The sequence below is a fragment of the Ovis canadensis genome, chromosome 20, assembly GCF_042477335.2.
Source record: "Ovis canadensis isolate MfBH-ARS-UI-01 breed Bighorn chromosome 20, ARS-UI_OviCan_v2, whole genome shotgun sequence".
NCBI classification, from domain to species: Eukaryota; Metazoa; Chordata; class Mammalia; order Artiodactyla; family Bovidae; genus Ovis; species Ovis canadensis.
Window position 1 is genome coordinate 24,614,399 of NC_091264.1, and position 19,688 is coordinate 24,634,086.

The 19,688-nt window shown below is 51.4% G+C and overlaps 2 protein-coding genes across 3 annotated transcripts; both read left to right on the forward strand.

Annotated features, from left to right (window-relative positions):
- The first annotated feature begins 2,957 nt into the window (after positions 1 to 2,957).
- FANCE (FA complementation group E) lies at positions 2,958 to 13,852 on the forward strand. 2 transcript variants are annotated; one of them, XM_069564040.1, is made up of 10 exons: positions 2,958 to 3,450; positions 4,691 to 5,318; positions 5,921 to 5,965; positions 6,261 to 6,329; positions 6,618 to 6,761; positions 7,397 to 7,520; positions 7,748 to 7,826; positions 9,181 to 9,247; positions 10,380 to 10,505; positions 13,317 to 13,852. In XM_069564040.1, the coding sequence occupies exons 1-10, from the start codon at positions 3,200 to 3,202 to the stop codon at positions 13,416 to 13,418; spliced, it is 1,635 nt and encodes a 544-aa protein (XP_069420141.1). In that variant the 5' UTR covers positions 2,958 to 3,199; the 3' UTR covers positions 13,419 to 13,852. The 2 variants fall into 2 exon arrangements, 1 of the variants encoding a protein (XP_069420141.1); XR_011251385.1 differs by having other exon boundaries at positions 3,002 to 3,450; positions 8,944 to 9,247.
- A 799-nt stretch (positions 13,853 to 14,651) lies between these two features.
- On the forward strand, positions 14,652 to 17,274 carry RPL10A (ribosomal protein L10a). The gene is made up of 6 exons (XM_069564041.1): positions 14,652 to 14,812; positions 15,171 to 15,245; positions 15,326 to 15,406; positions 15,763 to 15,911; positions 16,592 to 16,764; positions 17,072 to 17,274. The coding sequence occupies exons 1-6, from the start codon at positions 14,808 to 14,810 to the stop codon at positions 17,240 to 17,242; spliced, it is 654 nt and encodes a 217-aa protein (XP_069420142.1). The 5' UTR covers positions 14,652 to 14,807; the 3' UTR covers positions 17,243 to 17,274.
- Positions 17,275 to 19,688: the final 2,414 nt, after the last annotated feature.

The following is a 19,688-nucleotide window of genomic DNA, read 5'->3' on the forward strand; positions in this document are numbered from 1 at the left end:
ATCAGGGTCTTTTCCAATGAGTTGGCTCTTCGCATCAGGTGGCTGGAGTATTGGAGCTTCAGCTTCAGCATGAGTCCTTCCAATGAATATTCAGGGTTGATTTCCTTTAGGATGATGCCAGAGGTGCCAGGATGGATGTGAAGTCCTTGTGCTGAGTACAACCTACCCAAGCTTACATGTTGGCCCTTGTTCCTGGGGCAACTGGGCTTGAAGGTGATGGTCTTCTCTCCTTCTGCCCTCTCATAGCCAGATTCAGTGCCGGTTCTTCGTGCGGGGGAATGGCCGCTGCCCTTTCAAATTTGACTGCGTTTACCTGCACCAGCTCCCAGATGAGGCCCCGAGTTTTGATCCTCTCTGGCCTGAGAGTATGCAGCTGGCCTCTGTGAGTGAGGTGGTAATAGCGGGGATATGGAGGTTGGGAAGGCTGCTAGTTATGCTTTATAATAAATGTCTGTGAATTGTAAAACCTACATATGCTATCTATGACATGGATGGTGCCTGTGTGGATGTGGTACTTTTGTGCTATGGACAACCTCCCCAACCTATGTGTCGGCCTTGATTCTCTGGTACCAGGCACAACTAGAACTGAACCTGATGGGTTTTCTCTTATTTCCTTTTCTACTCCTAGATGGTGGGCAGACCAGTGTTCCTAGGGGGCACTGAGCCAGAAGAGGAAGTGCTCTTCATGGACTGTGCCCTGGGCATGACTTTCTGGGGTTCAGAACTCCTCCTGGACCCCAGCAGTTCTTACCACTGCCTGCCATAACCATGATCAACGTGTGGGGGATGGGGCTGAGGGGCAGGGGTTGCCAGGTGGTAGTATTTGCCCTTTGGGGGCTTGGTAAGGGACGAAAGTAGCAAGCCCTCTACCCTCATGGACTGCAGCAGTGCCACAGCTGGGGGACGTAGCGAGGGGGTAGGGTTCTCAATGTCTCGGCAGGGACTTGGTTTTTAACTTTGTTCTTTTGTAAAAGGATTCTGAAGGAAACCAATAAAATGTACCTAAAGCATCACTGCTGGTGTCTGAAGAGTCTGCTTATACCCCAGGCGTGCCCCCATCCCAACCAAGGGGTTGCTTCTGCACTTAACCTGTTGTAGTATCACTTGCGACTTGGCTTTTGGAAAACTTCACTTTATACCCATAAGAGAATGAGACAAGAAAGGGCAAATAACAACATAAGTACTACAAAGAAGAGTGATGTCAGGGATCCCCTGAAAGGATCTTGAGTATTCCTTCAGGGATCTTGAACCACACTTTTAGAAAACACTTTTTAAGAACTTTTCTCCTTCATCTCCTTCCCATCGGCTAGAATGCAGACCTTGAAGGGCATGAGCTAGAGCCACTACAAAGGAAAGCTTTGTTTGTTGAGGGTGGGCAAGGCGTTGAAGGTTGTTTAGCATTCTTGGCCCTGCCCACTACTTATCTGGGCCTCCCTAACTCCTTGCCCCCAACATCATTAGAAGACCAAAAACATCTCCCATGAAGTTAGAACTGATAGCCTGAAAGAGAGGGTCCTGGAAATTTCTTTCCTACTATTTTGGGCTTTGCAAAGCAAGCACTATCTAAGAAATCCTCCTTACTCCTCTCCACAATGTTGTTCAGTTGCTTCAGTCGTGTCCAACTCTTTGTGATCCCATGCATTGTAGCTCTCCAGGCTCCTCTGTCTATGGGATTTCCCAGGCACGAATACTGGAGTGGGTTGCCATTTCCTCCTCCAGGGGATATTCCCCGACACTTGGCAGGTGGATTCTTTACCACTGAGTCACCTGGGAACTCCAGTCCTATCCAATAGCTCCCTTGAAATCATTTTGGAAAAAATTATAAAACTGACTAATGGAAATCAGATCCAGCTCAAAATATGCCTATGGCTTCCCATACTATTCTGAGTAAAAGACAAGTTTCCCTCTGGGACCTCACAAAATCTGGTCTGGTTATCTTTCCAATCTCATCTATTTTTCTCCAGCAGGGGCACTCAGCTCCAGCCAGGCTTCTGCTCAAAGCCTAACCATAACCTTCTTCCCAGAATGGTCTTCTCATAGACCTCTACCTGGCTTACTTCCTTATCTCCTTTAGGTTCAGCTTGCCTGACCACCTATTTAAAACTACCTCACTCTATCTCTGTTCCCTCCTATCACAAACAGTCATTCTATTGTTTACTTATTCAGTTGTCTGTTTCCTCCCTTGAGCATCAGCAACAATAAGGGCAAGGATCTTTATTTTGTTCCCTGTATCCTTAGCCCTAGGTGATCAGTAGAAGGCTTATTGATCGAATGGATGTATGCATGGCAGCAGCAGCTGGGAAGACAGAAATACAAGCTGGCACCTGAAGGAGGCTTTATGGGGGTCCTGTGGGGTCTTCTCCCCTCTGCCTTTATTTCCATCCTCTGCTATGATCCCTCCCTTCGCGGGAAGATTTGGTTCCTCCAGATTTCCCTAAGCTGAAACACTGGGAAATGGAGGCTCTCTTGATCCTTTATAAACAACCAGAGCAAGGCCACTTCTTGATTTGAGAGGAAGATTACAGTAGCAAGGTTCTTTGCTATAATAGATAACATTAGATTTTACTGAAACTCCCATTCTCTGGTGTACTTATACATCAAATATTTCTGGAGATGGCTGAAACTTAAATGATGGCAGCTGATGGCCTGTGGAAGAGGTGACCTTACGGTGTTTTATGATCAAATCCTATGCCAAAGCCCAAGATCTACAAGCAACATAGGCGTCGGTTTAAATTAAATAGGCTTGGGTCCAGAAGAATTGAATACAAGCAACCCTGATATCCGTTCTGTACCTCCGCCCTCATCGCTTACCTGAAGGAAGGTAAGGACCCGCTCCTCCATCAAGCCCTGTTCCACCCAATCTCTTGCATGACCCCGCCCACAAGCCTATTTCTTTGTAGCCCCGCCCCATCAGCAGACCGGCAGTCGGCCTTTGCCCTCTCCCCTGCTCCGTTCCTGCTTCCGGCCCGGCGTATCCCGGTCCCGCCCCTTCCGGCTTTCCGCCGCGCCCCGCCCCTAGCCGCACCTGCAGCTTCTTTCCTTTGCCGACCGCTCGAGACCCGCGCCCTGGCCGGGCGGCTCCCTGTGCTGAGGATGGAACTTGGCTGGAGCGGCGCTGTCCTCAGCCTCCCTTTCCCCAGGCCCCGGAGCTGAGGCCCGAAGCCGGAGCGCGGGGCGGCGCGACTCCCCGATCCCGGGCATGGAGGCCTTGGAGGCTGAGTCCGCTCGGGTTGAGGACGCAGAGACGGCGGCGCCCTGGGCTCGGCTGGAGGCCCCCGGCCGCCTCCTGCTGCAGGCGCTGCAGGCCGGGCCCGACGGGGCGCGGCGCGGTCTGGGGGTGCTGCGGACACTGAGCGGCCGCGGCGGGGAGCCCTTTGCCTGGGACTGCGTCCTCGAGGCGCTGTGCCGGGAGGAGCCCGTCGTGGAGGGCCCGGACTGTCGCCTGGAGCTGTAAGTCGTCCGCCCGCGTTCCTCCGGCCCTGTTGGTGCCCTCATCCTCTAGGGTCGTGTGAAGCAGGAGCTGGCGCTACCCGCTGCTCTAGATGTGTTTTTAACCCCCACACACAAATAAATAAAAGGTTTCTTTCCTGCCTCACATAGCCCAAGTGTCTGTGTGTGAAGAGGTGCGGAAGCGTGAAGGGTGGTTACCCTGTGAGTTGCAGGGACTGCCGAGGGGAGCACAGGGCTGCAGACTAAGCGTTACTCGGCGTTCTGGAGTATCATTTTTACATAAAATTTCAGAAAGGACTTTTTTTTTTCTTGTTTACATAAAACAGGTATGGATCTATTACAGGGTTCAGTTCAGTCACAGTTGGTCCAACTTTTTGCGACCCCATGGTCTGTATCATGCCAGGCCTCCCTGTCCATCACCAACTCCCGGAGTTTACTCAAACTCATGTCCATTGAGTTGGTGATGCCATCCAACCATCTCATCCTCTGTCGTCCCCTTCTCCTCCTGCCCTCAATCCCTCCCAGCATCAGTCTTTTCAAATGAGTCAGCTCTTCACATCAGGTGGCCAAAGTATTGGAGTTTCAGCTTCAGCATCAGTCCTTCCAATGAATATTCAGGACTGATTTCCTTTAGGATTGACTGGTTGGATCTACCTGTAGTCCAAGGAACTCTCAAGAGTCTTCTCCAACACCACAGTTGAAAAGCATCAAATCTTCTGCCCTCAGCTTTCTTTATAGTCCAGCTCTCACATCCATGTATGACTACTAGAAAAACCATAGCTTTGACTAGACAGACTTTTGTTGGCAAAGTAATATCTCTGCTTTTTAATATGCTGTCTAGGTTGGTCATAGCTTTTCTTCCAAGGAGCAAGCATCTTAATTTCATGGCTGCAGTCACCATCTGCAGTGATTTTGGAGCCCAAGAAAATAAAGTCTGTCACTGTTTCCATTGTTTCCTCATTAATTTGCCATGAAGTGATGGATTACAGGGTAGGTTCCAATTTTTGAGCTGAAATAGGAGATGTCAAAGAGCAGGGCCTAGTGTAGTGTAGAATAGATGCTCGCTTGTTGAGTGATTTCCATGTTGTCTCCACTTTCATCCACACTGACCCTCAGGTGCTGCCTTCCAGCGCTCCCCACCAACTTCTGTCCAGCGCCATGTAGCCTCTAACTCTAGCTAGCCTGCTCTGTGCTCCTTTCAGCGAGATGCTCCTAACGGTACCCTCCCTCTGCCACCTAGGAAACCACTGCTGCTGCGATTGCCCCCGTTATGCCGGACAAACCTGATGTCCCTGCTCATGGCTGTTTGGCCATCGCTGCCCAAAAGCAGGCTCCTCCCTGTGCTGCAGATTGCGAGGCAGGATCTAAGCCCTGACCCTGATCCCTGGCTCCGGGCCCTTGGAGAATTTCTGCAAAGGGATCTGAGTGCTGGTGTTTCCACTGATGGAGCATCCCCACTGTCTGAAAGGTGCCAGAGACAGCTTCAAGGCCTGTGTAGGCGGCTGGGCCAAGGGGGCAGGAAGTTGAAGTTGCCCCCAGTTCCAGATTCTGAAGGAGAAGGGCAGGAGGAGAACAAGGACTCCCAGCAGCCTGGGAAACGCAAGAAGGAGCCAGAGGAAGAGCCTGTCAGTCCTGAGGGGGAGAGGGCCCCCAAAAGGCTCCGGTGTTTGGAAAAGGAAGAAGAGGAAGAAGAAGGTCACGAGGGGAAGAGACCTGAACACGAATCTTTGGAATCCCTGGCTGATGGAGGAGGTGCATCATCCATTACAAACCAGCCTATCATGGGACCTGAGCCCAGTGAGGCTGGTCAGAGTCTAAAGGATGCTAAGGGCCTACCTGAGAGTTTGGAGTTGCCCAAAGTCATCCAGGTACTAGGGTGAGGCTGCTGCTTTAGAGTGATCTTTTGGAGTGGAGGGTTCATACAGGGCAAAAGCTGGTTGGGACACTGTCCCCTTTGGAATGACTGTAGTCTGTGGAGCAAGGGGAAGGAGGAGGGTTGAGGGAATGTAGTTTCTGCTCCACAAGCTTCTGAGAAGAGGGTAGGGAAGGGAGGGACTGGAGGTGGGAACCCTTGACCTAATGATCAGTATTGTGAGGTCAGGGGTACCGGGGAAGAGGAAAGGCTCTGGAGCTACCCCTGACGCCCCATCTTATGGGAAATGGGGGAGTCATCCCAGCATCCAGCTTGACCTCCCAGCCCAGGGCCTGGTCTAGCCCCATCAGGATGGATGCAAAGAAGACAAGTTTGTTCAGTTGGATTTACATGGGCCCTTGTCTAGTTTGAGTTCTGAAGCACTTTGTAAAGTTTAGGCTTCATGTTCTGGCTCTCTTGAGTCATCTTTGCCCACTAGCTCCCACTGAGCCGGTGCCTTCTCTCAGAGGGGGCTGGGCCCCTGCTGGGGCCATGGCCATGACCGGGGGCCATGCTGCATGGGTGGGGGCTTGGCAGTGACCGGGCTCTCCTCTGCAGGACCAGGTTCCCAGGCTGCAGCAGCTGCTCAAGACCCTCGGAAAGGTGACTTGCCCTACCCTGCTCCCCACAGCCCTTCTTCCACCCTTTCCTGGACCCCAGGGGCGCCCAGGGAAGCCCCACTGCAGCAAGGCACAGCTGTTCGGTGGGGGTGGGGGGTGGGAAGTGAAGGTCTCACCATCCATGTGAAGGCTTTTCTTGGCCCACATATGTTGTTCTAACCCCTGGCAAGTGGTTCTTCTCCTCCAGTAGCACCTTCTGGGGTCCTCACCCACCCACTCTGCCAGTTGACTTGTCACTGAGGGCTCTGCCAGCCCTAACATGGCATTCGCCCTCTCAGGGGTTGGAAGGACTGGAGGGCACCCCACCGGTTGAGCTGCAGCTTCTCCAAGAGTGCAGTCCTGGCCAGGTGAGTCCAGAAAGCCTGGCTGGCCCCAAGGACACAGTCCCTATCTCCACTTAAATTTCTGTTCCCCTGCCTCGTGTGGGAATTTGGGGAGGGAATTTGGTTGGGTTTTTGTTCTCAGGGGCAGGGGTCACCTGCAGTGGTTTCTTTTAACCCTTGGTTCTCACAGGGCGGCTTTCCCGTCTTACCTTACCCTGGGGTGTCCTGGCCCCACCCATTCTTCCTGGTGGGCTTGAGACAGTTCAGCCAAGATAGGCTGAGTGTCCCGGGACCCTCCCCCGTCCTTGGCAGGTGGACCTACTGTGTGCCCAGCTGCAGCTCCCGCAGCTCCTGGACACAGGTCTCCTCCAGCTCTGCACCTGGCTGCTGGCCCTGTCACCAGACCTCAGCCTGGGCAATGCCACTGTGCTGACCAGGAGCCTCTTCCTTGGACGGGTAGGTGCTCTGGGACGCACATGAAGGGTCTGAGACTGGTGGGGCGGTGGGGAGAGAGTCTGAGCCCTCAGCAGGATGCCAGAGGGGGTTCCCAGGCTTGCACACATCTGGCCTGTCCCGGGTTCTGGGGGCAAGGGAAGGGCACAGACCCCTAGGCCATCTACCTACGGGGCATCTAGCTCATTAATCCCTCTTGGGCCACAGATCCTTACAGAAGCTGAAGGGATATGGGAGCTGGGGAAGGGAGCTATGTGTCCTTTCCAGTGGGTGGATCCGTGTGGGTCCTGGATAAAAGAACTTTTTGGTCACTGTAATATATGTGTTTGTGTTTAGTTGCTCAGTCTTGTCCGACTCTTTGTGACCCCATGGACTGTAGCCCACCAGGCTCCTCTGTCCATGGGATTCTCCAGGCAAGAATACTGGTGGGTTGCCATTTCCTTCCCTGGGGGATCTTCCTGACCAGGGATAGAATCTGCAGCTCCTCCTGCCGTATCTCCTGCGTTGCAGGCAGATTCTTTAACCGCTGAGCCACTGGGGAAGCCTGGTGTAATGTATAAGCTTCTGAAATGAGTCTGATAAACACTTGTTGGAGGGAAGAAGCAATTAGTTAATAGTTTCCTCCTTGTTGGCTGTAGATTCTCTCCCTGACTGCCTCAGCCTCCCGCCTGCTCACGACTGCCCTGACCTCCTTCTGCACCAAGTATCCCTATGCTGTCTGCAGAGCCCTCCTTGGCCCTGTGCTCCAAGCCCCGGGAATAGGTAATTTTAGAACAGGCCCCAGGCCCAGTAGCTCTGCCCTCTCTCTTCCCAGCACCCTCCACCTCCCCTGGGTGGTCCTGGCAGGAATTGGGTATTCAAGGAGTAAAGATACCAGTTGCTTCCCTGACGCTGCCCCCTGTAATGAGCCGGGCATTTTGTTCCCTGCCAACCCCCTCCTCTCCTGCCATCTTCCCCCAGACTTCTCTTATCTGCTGTCACCCACTCAGGTCCAGCTCAAACAGAGTTACTGTGTTGCCTTACAAAGGACAAGGCCCTGGAGCCAGACGTGCAGGTTCTAATGCTGGGGTAAGTGACAGGCACCCCTGCTGGCCCCACCCACACCTCCGCCCCCTGGCCAAGCTGCTCTTGGCATTCTGGAATTGGTGCTGACTAGGCACTAGGCCCTGTGCCCAAAAGTGCCTGAAATATAGGCAGTGGCACAGCCGATGCCCACTCTCGCTGACCTGAGCCTGGCTTTGTGCCTTACCACTATGGGTCCTTGTTAGTTGCCATACCATGTCCCTTCCCCAGCCGAGGGGGCCAGACTTCTGTGCCAGATGCCCCAGGGAATGTGGAGAAGAAGCCGGTGCTGCTGTGCTTAAGTTCTCGGCATAGTTGGAACATGACATCGTGGTTCAGAGCCCTGGCTCTGGAGTCAGACGGACATGGGTGAAAACCTCAACCTTGCCTTTTATTTTTTTATCTTTCCACTTTGCCTTTAAATGTGCAAGTTTAATCAGGTTGTTCTATCTCTCTGAACCTCTGCTTCCACACATTAACTGTGTAGGATTTTTCTAGATATTAAGTGTGATAATGCACATGAAGACCTCAGCACAGTATTTGGCACCTAGGAAGTGCTCAAATACTGTTATAAAATTGGTGTTAAATTTGGGCATCAAATTGGGGAGTTAAGATACAGACATGTAGAAATAAAGAGTAGGTGAGACCCCATTGGACATCAACATGAAATATAAAATGCTAAGTATCATATGAGAAGGGGACAGTCTCCAAAAAACTACTAGCCACCCGTTGCCGAGGACTTTGTGTTTTCAATTCATTAGTTCAGTCTGCGTGCAGTCCTGTGTGGCTGCCACCTTAGAGATAGAAAAGCTGAAGCTCAGAGAGGCTGAGGGAGGTGGCCAAAGGCTGCAGAGCTGCAGCGAGTGCAAAAGCCTGGCCTCAGACCCGAGTCTGTGCACGCGGGAAGGGACACTGTTTCCGTGCCATCCTGCCTTTCCTAACAAGCTGAGGACAGGAGGTGCAGCTGGAAAGGGCCTCACCCAGGGCTGGGCTCTGCAGGGACGGCCCGCCTTCTCTCAGAGGCCTCACATGTGTCATCCCTCCCACCATCGTCATCATCCTCTCCCTGGTCACCCTCCCCATTTTGCTCAGGATGCACTCTCGACTCCTGGTCATTTTTCAGGGAATCGTTGTACCTCTCAGCCAGAGCCTCCACTGTCAGCTCCCAGGGGTCTGGGGCCATGGCCTTCCCGGCACTGCAGCAGCGGCTCCTACCTGGCCACCAGCATCACGGGCCCTGACTACTTCCTCTGCAGCTGGGGATCTTAGCTGTCCCCGGGGCCTTGCCTTGGGGTAGGAGCAGTAGATCCCCACGCTTGGTGGGAGGCTGAGCTTTCCTCACTGGGGCCTGTGCTTGCAGACAGATCTCGGAGCTGCCCTGGAAGGAGGAGACTTTCTTGGTGCTGCAGTCACTCCTGGAGCAGCAGGTGAGCAGGCTGCCTTGGGATGGACAAAGAAGCACTGCTATGCTGTGGGCGGGCGTGGGGCTCCTGGGCTTCTGACCACTTCAGTGACGGAATAGGCAAGCAGGATGGCAGCCCTCCAGGAGGGTGCCTGTGATACTGGGAGGAGGGTCCTGGGGCTTGAAAGGCCGGGAGCAGAGAGCTGGCTGCACGGTTAATCCCAGCTATGCCTCTTGCTGGCTGTGTGGCCTGGAGGACGGACTTGTTGATGTATATGTGTAAATTTAATTTATTTTTGAATAGGTAATAGAGTCATATGTTCACACTTTTGAACTGTATCCTTACAAGGATATAGTGAAAAAATTCCTCCCAGCCACCCAGATTCCCCTCCCCAGGGCTAATCAGTATTACTAGCTGCAGTGGAACCCTCCCAGAGATGCTGTATATATACAAGGACACATGTTGAAATTTACTCTTCCCCTGCTTTTTACATAGGTTGTAACACACCAAGCTCTAAGCTGTAACACAGAGTGCCCTGTGCTTTGCTTTTTCCATCTAACAGGATATTTTGGCAGTTTTTCCGTATATCAATACATAAGAGTCTGCCTCATTTGTTTATAATGCAAGTAGTTAGCCTCTTTATGCCTCCGTTTCCTCATTGGCAAAAGGCGAGTGATGATGGCACCTACCATGTAAAACTAGGGTGAGATTTAACTGGTATAATTGGGGTAGCATGTCCGGAATGGTACCTAGTGCCTAATAAGTGTTTATTAAGTTATGATTATGAAGAGCTGTTGTTATTATGCTGGCAGGACTCCTTTGAGGCCACTCTCTCCTTTTATTTTCAACCACTATGCCAGGCTAAAGATCCTCAGCCTCCCCTTGCTCCTAATCTGAGCCTGTGCAGCAGTGACCACCGGTTTTCTGAGCCCTGTGTGCCAGACTTTATCTGTATAATAACATTAAATCACTTTCAAAGTCCTCAGAGTTCAGTATTATGAGCCCCATTTTACAGATGTGGAAGCTGAGGCTCAGACTAGTTGAGTGACCTGAAGCTCAGTTTGGTTGAGGATCACCTGCTTAGGAAGTGGTGGAGTTGGGGAATTGAATCCAGGGCCCTTTCTTGTGCTATTACCCCATCTCCTAATGTGTGCAGGTGGAGATGCCCCCTGAGAAGTTCAATGTATTGATGGAGAAACTCTGTAAAGAGGGGCCAGTGGCCACCACATCCATGGCCTATGCCAAGCTCCTGCTGACAGTGATGACCAAGTATCAAGCCAACGTGAGTACTGGTAGGGCCACAAGTGTGGGGCTTCCCTGGTGGCTCAGTTGGTAAAGAATCCGCCTGCAATGAGGGAGACCTAGGTTTGATCCCTGAGTTGGGAAGATCCCCTGGAGGAGGGCATGGCAACCCACTCCAGTATTCTTGCCTGGAGAATCCCATGGACAGAGGAGCCTGGCAGGCTGCAGTCCATGGGGTCGCAGAGTCAGACACAACTGAGCAACTAAGCACACACAAGGGCAGTTTCTGCTGCTTGATTGTGCCACAAGGGTGTCTGATGTTCGCCAGGGAAAAAACCCTGAGTGTAAGCCAGGGAAACCACAAGTTCAAGTCCAAGAATAGGGGAGTGAGGCTGCTTAGGAGTTCGTTCATCCAGCCAACACTGCTGTAGGCCAGATGCTTTCTGAGGCATTAGGAATCAACAATCACGATATCACAGTTTCTGTCCTGGACTTGACCTCTGCACCAGCACCTATTGGGTTAGTGAGAGGGGAGAGAAATGATAAGCGGATCATTGTAATATCTGGTAGCAGCCAGGTGAAGGCAAGCACAGGGCATCTGATGGCAGAGGAAAAGGGGGCAACTAAACCTTGTTTGTCTTGGGAATTGGTGCAGGCTTCCTGACTCTTAAAGGATGGGTGGTAGTTAAAGGCCAAGGTGGACGAAAGGGCATTCCAGCCAAATAAACTGTGTAAGCACTGAATGTCCGAGAGGATCTGCAGGTAGGTCATTGTAGCTGAGGCCTAAAAACCCGAGAGTGGATGGTCGTGGGGGATAAGGTTCAGTTCAGTTCAGTCGCTCAGTCGTGTCCAACTCTTTGGGACCCCATGAATTGCAGCACACCAGGCCTCCCTGTTCATCACCAACTCCCAGAGTTCACTCAGACTCACGTCCATCGAGTCCATGATGCCATCCAGTCATGTTATCCTCGGTCGTCCCCTTCTCCTCCTGTCCCCAATCCCTCCCAGCATCAGAGTCTTTTCCAATGAGTCAACTCTTAGCATGAGGTGGCCAAAGTACTGGAGTTTCAGCTTCAGCATCATTCCTTCCAAAGAAATCCCAGGGCTGATCTCCTTCAGAATGGACTGGTTGGATCTCCTTGCAGTCCAAGGGACTCTCAAAAGTCTTCTCCAACACCACAGTTCAAAAGCAGCAATTCTTTGGTGCTCAGCCTTCTTCACAGTCCAACTCTCATATCCGTACATGACCACAGGAAAAACCATAGCCTTGACTAGACGGACCTTTGTTGGCAAAGTAATGTCTCTTGTTTTGAATATGCTATCTAGGTTGGTCATAACTTTTCTTCCAAGGAGTAAGCGTCTTTGAATTTCATGGCTACAATCACCATCTGCAGTGATTTTGGAGCCCCCAAAAATAAAGTCTGACATTGTTTCCACTGTTTCCCCATCTATTCCCCTTGAAGTGATGGGACCGGATGCCATGATCTTCGTTTTCTGAATGTTGAGCTTTAAGCCAACTTTTTCACTCTCCTCTTTCACTTTCATCGAGAGGCTTTTTAGCTCCTCTTCACTTTCTGCCATAATGGTGGTGTCATCCGCATATCTGAGGTTATTGATATTTCTCCCGGCAGTCTTGATTCCAGCTTGTGTTTCTTCCAGTCCAGCGTTTCTCATGATGTACTCTGCATATAAGTTAAATAAGCAGGGTGACAATATACAGCCTTGACGTACTCCTTTTCCTATTTGGAACCAGTATGTTGTTCCATGTCCAGTTCTAACTGTTGCTTCCTGACCTGCATACAGATTTCTCAAGAGGCAGATTAGGTGGTCTGGTATTCCCATCTCTTTCAGAATTTTCCACAGTTTATTGTGATCCACACAGTCAAAGGCTTTGGCATAGTCAATAAAGCAGAAAAAAATAGATGTTTTTCTGGAACTCTCTTGCTTTTTCCATGATCCAGCAGATGTTGGCAATTTGATCTCTGGTTCCTCTGCCTTTTCTAAAACCAGCTTGAACATCAGGGAGTTCACGGTTCACATATTGCTGAAGCCTGGCTTGGAGAATTTTGAGCATTACTTTACTAGCATGTGAGATGAGTGCAATTGTGCGGTAGTTTGAGCATTCTTTGGCATTGCCTTTCTTTGGGATTGGAATGAAAACTGACCTTTTCCAGTCCTATGGCCACTGCTGAGTTTTCCAAATTTGCTGGCATATTGAGTGCAGCACTTTCACAGCATCATCTTTCAGGATTTGAAACAGCTCAACTGGAATTCCATCACCTCCACTAGCTTTGTTCGTAGTGATGCTTTCTAAGGCCCACTTGACTTCACTTTCCAAGATGTCTGGCTCTAGATTAGTGATCACATCATCATGATTATCTGGGTCGTGAAGGTCTTTTTTGTACAGTTCTTCTGTGTATTCTTGCCACCTCTTCTTAATATCTTCTGCTTCTGTTAGGTCCATACCATTTCTGTCCTTTATCAAGCCCATCCATAAGGTTAGAGAGCTAAAATACTAAGCTGATACTTGTCGCCCCTGCTATGCTCCAGGCATCCTTCTAAGCCCTTTATCTATATTAACTTGGTACTAGTCCTGTAAGAACTAGTCCTATGAGAAGATACTATTATTGGCTCCATTTTATAGATGAGGAAATTGAGACGCAGTAACTTGCCCAAGGTCACATCCCCTGGTCATGGTAGTATCTAATGGAAGTTAGATTTCTCAGGGAGTCATCTCCAATTGTCCTTGGGTCCTGGATTTCTCTCTTCTAACTAACAGAGCCCAGCGGCGGGATAGGGGAGAGGCGGGATCAGCTGCTGAAGTCCCGACATGATTCTTCCTTCTCTCCAGATCACTGAGCCCCAGAGGCTGGGCCTGGCTGCAGCTGTGGAACTCAACACCACTTTCCTGAGGAAGTCCCTGCAGGCTGCCCTGAGACATCTGACTCCCTGACTGTCCACCAAAGGACCACCCTCCCGAAGCTCCCTCACCAACTTCCTGAAGGACACTTCTGCCCTCAGCTCCTCACCCTGCCTCTTGCCTGGGGGTCAGGGCTGAACCTGGCCATCCCAGGGATCAACTTCCTCCCTGCTCCAGGCTGCAGAGGGGCTGGCAGGAAGGGTCTGGGGCTAGATGATCTTTATTACCAAGGGCTCCTGACCCTGGGCTCCCTCCTTGTCACTTCTGGGGGCAGACACCATAAGATAGGCCTCAGCAGGGTCATAGCAGACCCAGAGTGGACAATGATGACACTCCAGGAGCCCCAGGGACATGTGTTCAGCACCGATCTCTTGTGCTCAAGTGTATATGTGATGATCCTCTGTGTTCTTATTTCTGACTTGAATAATTTATCAATGGTATTTCATTAAAAAAAAAAAAAGGTTCAATAATGTCTTATTAGTAGCAGTGCCTGTCTTCCTACTAACTCCCCACCCCCTGCCCCATTCTGCTCAGTGACAGGTGGCATCTTTCTCCTTGTGGGGCAGGTGGTAGGGTTCTGAGGTTCATTCATGTTCTGTGGGCCAGATCATGTGTGATACCACGCACCCGAGCCCTGTCAGAGCGGTCTGTGGAGTGGGTGAGACTGGGCATGCCACACTGCGGGAGAGGGGCTTGAGGGCGGGAGTGACTCAGCCTGGAGTTGGGGAAGGCTTTGGGGCAGATGATGGCCTTTGAGGAGGGATCTGAAGGGCTCCTGGGGTTACGGTGAGCAGACAAGACGAGGCCTGCTGGACAGAAGAGGCAGAGTGTGCAATATTGTGGGCAGGTCTGTCCTACATCTCTATATTCCCACAGCACTTAGCGAGGCGCCTTGCTCATGTTCCTGAATCAACTGTCAGGTGTAAGTCCATCACAAAACCTTCCTTGAGGCCTCCCCGCCTCAGGCTCTGAGCGGCCAAGAAAGAAACTTTTAGTAAAGCCTGCTTTTGAGACGTGAAACAGGTTCGCAAGGCAGGAGGAAGTGCGCGCCGGAGGTATAAGAGACAAAAACGGTGGGGTCTGTCTGCATCCTCTCAGCGGCTGTCAAGGGTGCGATGCCCAGCAGTGTGACTACTGCAGTTCGAGCCCTGGCCTTAGCCTCTTCCCTAAGGGCGTGGCAGAGGCTGGTGCCACGGGGCGCGCGGCTGGGGTCTTCCCAAGCGAGTCTAGCGGTGCAGGGCACGGCACCTGCGCCCCTCAGTGGCCGCAGATGGCGGCGCTCCCCGGGATTGAGCCACCAGACTAACTACGCTGAGGAGAAAAGCCGCGGGAACAGTCATCTCTCGCGAGAACAAGGATCCTATTTGGGCGCATGCGCGAGCAGCGTTTCTCTCTTTTCCGGTTATCGCGGCGTAGGGAACTATGAGGTTGGTGTCACTTAGTCGTGCTATCCACGTTCATCCGCGCTTCTGGGCGCCCCCGTGGGGAAGGAAACATTGCGGGCAGAAGCCCCGGGAGTTCTTGCCCCTGCTTCGTTGAGGTGCATTTCTTGTCAGGCTTCGGCCTGCGGGCCTGGCGTTCGAGTTGGCGCGCCAAGGCCGGTCTCCAGTAGGGTCGGTCCCTCTTCCCCGGGGTTGGTCCTTGGGCCCGAGTCGCCCCACTCTGGTGTCCAGAAGCCCCCGGGGAGTAATCCCTAGGCCCTCCCGCGCCCAAGGCTCCTGACACCGCCGGGGGTTGGTGCCCGGCTACCGGGCTCTGACCGCTCGTCTTGCTTGTTTCTTGCAGCAGCAAAGTCTCCCGCGACACCCTCTACGAGGCGGTGCGGGAAGTCCTGCACGGGAACCAGCGCAAGCGCAGAAAGTAAGCGCCGGCCTCGGGGAGAGCAGCTTTGGGGAAAGCCGCTGGAGGCTTGTTATAACTTTGTTAACATTTTTTTTAAGGTTTTTGGAGACGGTGGAGCTTCAGATCAGCCTGAAGAACTATGACCCTCAAAAGGACAAACGTTTCTCGGGCACCGTCAGGTTGGCACCGTTCCGATCCCACCCAGCCCTCAGTGCCCCCGCGCTGCCCCGTCTCCTCCCTTGTGGCTCCAGTGGAGCTCGAGGCAGCCGGGCACGTGCGGCACTGAAGTGCCCGGGTAGTTCAGACCCCCTGCTCCGCGCAGGCGTGGCTGGACGGACCCCTACCCTGGGTCTTAAAAGAAGAGGGGAGGCGTGGGGAGGCTTTGGCCGAACCCGCCGGCTAGTTTGAGAAGCCAGACTAGCTGTTGGTGAATGTGGACGGCTCTGGGTAAGGCTCAGTAGTCCCAGACCCCTTCACCTTCAGCCTCGGTAGCCTAGGGCTGGACGTGACCTATCCTGTCCCCCCCAAAATGCAGGCTTAAGTCCACTCCCCGCCCCAAGTTCTCCGTGTGTGTCTTGGGGGACCAGCAGCATTGTGATGAGGCCAAGGCTGTGGATATCCCCCACATGGACATCGAGGCACTGAAAAAACTCAACAAGAATAAGAAACTGGTCAAGAAGCTGGGTGAGTGTGCCTGGTGTGGTTTCATAGGTGGGGCAGAGTGATGGCAGATCTCTTGGGAGTGGTAGAATATAGGGGTATTTCTGCTGTTGGGGTTTTAAAATGATGAAGGGGTAGAGTCATGACCAAGTATCTGCTGTGCTTGGCCAACTGGAAATTGAAACTTAGCCATGTAAAAATTCGTGGTTTTTTTGCTTTGAGGGTTATTTTTAAGGGAAGAAGACCAGGTAGTGGTTCTTTGCTAAGCAGGTGAGCTCTTGTCAAATTGACAGGTCAGGTGCTAGTGCCTTCTGGGTTGGAATTTCTATTTAGAGCTCCTGTTGTTTCATTTTAATCTTTATGCTGTATGATTGGAGTGTTTACCCAGATGGACAGGTTCTTCAGTTGGGTGGCTAGAAAGTAGGAAGGTGGGATTTGAAACCGGGCGGTCTTAGAGTGAGCCTTTTTCATTGCAACATGGATTGTGAGTCAGCGTGCACTTTGCAACCTGGTTTCATGTGGATGTTTGGCCAGTAAAAGTCCAGAGGATGGAGCTTACACTGCCTGGAGGAGGATGCAAAAGACTTGGTAGCTGTGGAAAGGGTAGAATGCTGATGGGAGGCCACTTCTGTGGTTGGGTCACAGAGCTCTGTTTCAGAGTTGTCTTGAGAGGCCAGGTCCTAATGGCTTTTTCTCTCTACCAGCCAAGAAATATGATGCCTTTTTGGCTTCAGAGTCTCTGATCAAGCAGATCCCCCGAATCCTGGGCCCAGGCCTGAACAAGGCTGGCAAGTTCCCTTCCTTGCTGACCCACAATGAGAACATGGTGGCCAAAGTTGATGAAGTGAAGTCCACGATCAAGTTCCAGATGAAGAAGGTGCGGTGGTCTGGCTGGTTGCATAGATTAAACAGTGGTGATGGTGGCAGGGCCCTGCAGTTTACCCACGTTCTCTGAGTGGAAGCCCTGGTTTGCATTTCTGTGGATTCTTAGAGACTTGGAACAGTCACTTTACAGGATTGAAGATTTTCAAATAGCTCTGGTCTTCTAGGTCTGAGGGCAAAGCACTGCTTATTAGGGCACTGGAAGGGGGAGGAACGGGCCATCTGGCTTGTAGATGAACCCACTCTCCACAGTTGGATTCTTTGAATCAGGCCACCAACCTGATTTGACCTTCTCCCCACAGGTGCTGTGTCTGGCAGTGGCTGTTGGCCACGTGAAGATGACAGATGATGAGCTTGTGTACAACATCCACTTAGCTGTCAACTTCCTGGTATCATTGCTCAAGAAAAATTGGCAGAACGTCAGGGCCTTGTACATTAAGAGCACCATGGGCAAGCCCCAGCGTCTGTACTAAGGCACAGCTTAATAAACCATACTAAACCATCAGCAGTGTCTTCTGTGGCTTTGGGAAGGAAGGGAGGTGCTTTGCTACCCTGCACTGATGAGCCAGTGGTGGGTAGTCATTTACTGCAAATAAGGCAAGGCCTTTCTGCCCTCAAAATCATGGAGCAATGCTGAAACTTCTTAAAACAACCTTTATCTACTTGTGTACAAGGTGTTAAGTGGCTAAGTCGTGTCCAAACCCTTTGAGACCCCATGGACTGCAGCATGCCAGGCTTCCCTGTCCACCATCTCCTGCAGCTTGCTCAAACTCATGGCCATTGAATTGGTGATGCCATCCAACCATCTCTTCCTCTCACCCACTTCTGCCCTCAGTCTTTCCTAGCATCAGGGTATTAACCAGAGGGATTTGTCATTTTAGCTTGTGAATGAGTGAATTCGCTTAGTTGTGTCCCACTCTACTACCCCATGGACTGTAGACTACCAGGCTCCTCCATCCATGGGATTTTCCAAGCAAGGATACTGGAGTGGGTTGCCATTTCCTTCTCCAGGGGATCTTCCCAACCCAGGGATTGAAACCAGGTCTCTCTCATTGTAGGCAGACACTTCACCATCTGAGCCACCAGGGAAGTCCTGTCATTTTAGCTTATAGGTTGTAAGTATTACACCTAATCATCTGATGAGCATTTAATTTTGGTTCTCAATGTGGTAGTCCTGACTTGCTCCACCTAGGCCTGTTGAACAGTGTTCCCAGTAGGTATGGAGGGGGAAAAGCTGGCTACAGCTCAATTTTGCTGAAAGGAAACAAGTTTTATTCCTAGTATGGGGTTGGCCAAAAGGTTCACTCTGGGTTAAGCTGGCACAGAAAAAAAAGGACTTCCTATAACTCAGATGGTAAAGAATCTTCCTGCAATTCCTGGATCAGGAAGATCCCCTGGAGAAGGAAGTGGCAACCCACTCCCAGCATTCTTGCCTGGAAAATTTCTTGGACAGAAAAGCCTGGCAGGCTACGGTCCGTGGGGTCTCAGTTGGACACGACTAAGTGACAACAAACGTGGGCCAACTCAAGGAAAATGATGGGGAGCTTACAAACTAAAGTGTTGAGCACATTGAAAGCTGGGAGTTAAGTGATTTAGGGGATTTTCTGAAGCTGTGTGGTTTTTGTTATCCAAAACAATAAAGGTAATATGGGGGAAATTTATGATTTGGTAACTAGAGGAATAGAGTATGAAAGGTAGTTCACAAGTGACTACATCTTCTGTCCTGTCTTATAAAGGTGAGTGTAGCAAAAGGTCTGAGAGCGATGAGTTAAGGCCAGCAAGCCTCCCGGAAGGTGGGCCCCAAGTGCACCTTTGGCAGCCAGTTCTGAGAGAATGATCACAGCCTGTGAGATGGAAGCAAGTCACTTCTAGGAGACCAGCTGCTAGCAGCCTGCTGTCATGAGCAGATCACAGCAAAGCAAGGGCTTCCTGGAGGAGGTTCGCATGACGAGCTGCGCATAATGTGTTGGGTGCGAGACCAGATTGTGGGCTGGGGCCCTCATTGCCTAAGTGAATCCAGCTCTACCACTCAGAAACGATGGGTACCTACTGAGCCAGCCTCTTCCAGAAAGCTTATCTGAAAGGAGCTGAAGAAGGTACCTACTGAAAGCATGATGTGCTTTGCGCAGTGCCAGGCACTTGGTACTCAAACAGTGGTTATAAAATGGTAATTAGGCAGAGCTACGTACATGTGTGTTCTAGACCTGGCACATAAATACCTGCTTGTCTGGCTCAGCTGGCTGTAGGATGGAATGGAGGTCATCCTGAGGACAGCTGTCTCATCAATGGTGATGCGTGGGGAGAACAAGGTGCCTTCAGAATCAGTCGCACCCTCGCACCCCTCCCCCCCAACCACTCTCGCTGTGCCGAGTGTGGGATTTTAGGTCCCCAACCAGGTATCTAACCCATGCCCTCTGTGGTAGAAGCGCCAAGTCTTAATAAAAACAGTTTTGAAAACTCCATGGGTATGTTTTGGAAATTCTTGGAAACTTGAGTCTTACTGGATTACTGATTTGCATCACCTGGATTTAAAAATTAAACCTACTCCCCACTTTATAAGATCTATTAAGCCTTATGTATTGGTGCTGCTGCTGCTGCTAAGTCGCTTCATGTCCGACTCTGTGCAACAACCCCATAGACGGCAGCCCACCAGGCTCCCCTGTCCCTGGGATTCTCCAGGCAAGAGCACTGGAGTGGGTTGCCATTTCCTTCTCCAATGCATGAAAGTGAAAAGTGAAACTGAAGCCCACCAGGCTCTGTCCATGGGATTTTCCAGGCAAGAGTACTAGAGTGGGGTGCCATTGCCTTCTCCATGTATTGGTGCAAGAGTCCTTAAAAACTATATTAGACTACTGTGACTCCCTGCCTTCTGCTGGCCTGCTCAAAAGCTGTTTAGAGCCATGGTGCCTGCCCTCCAGA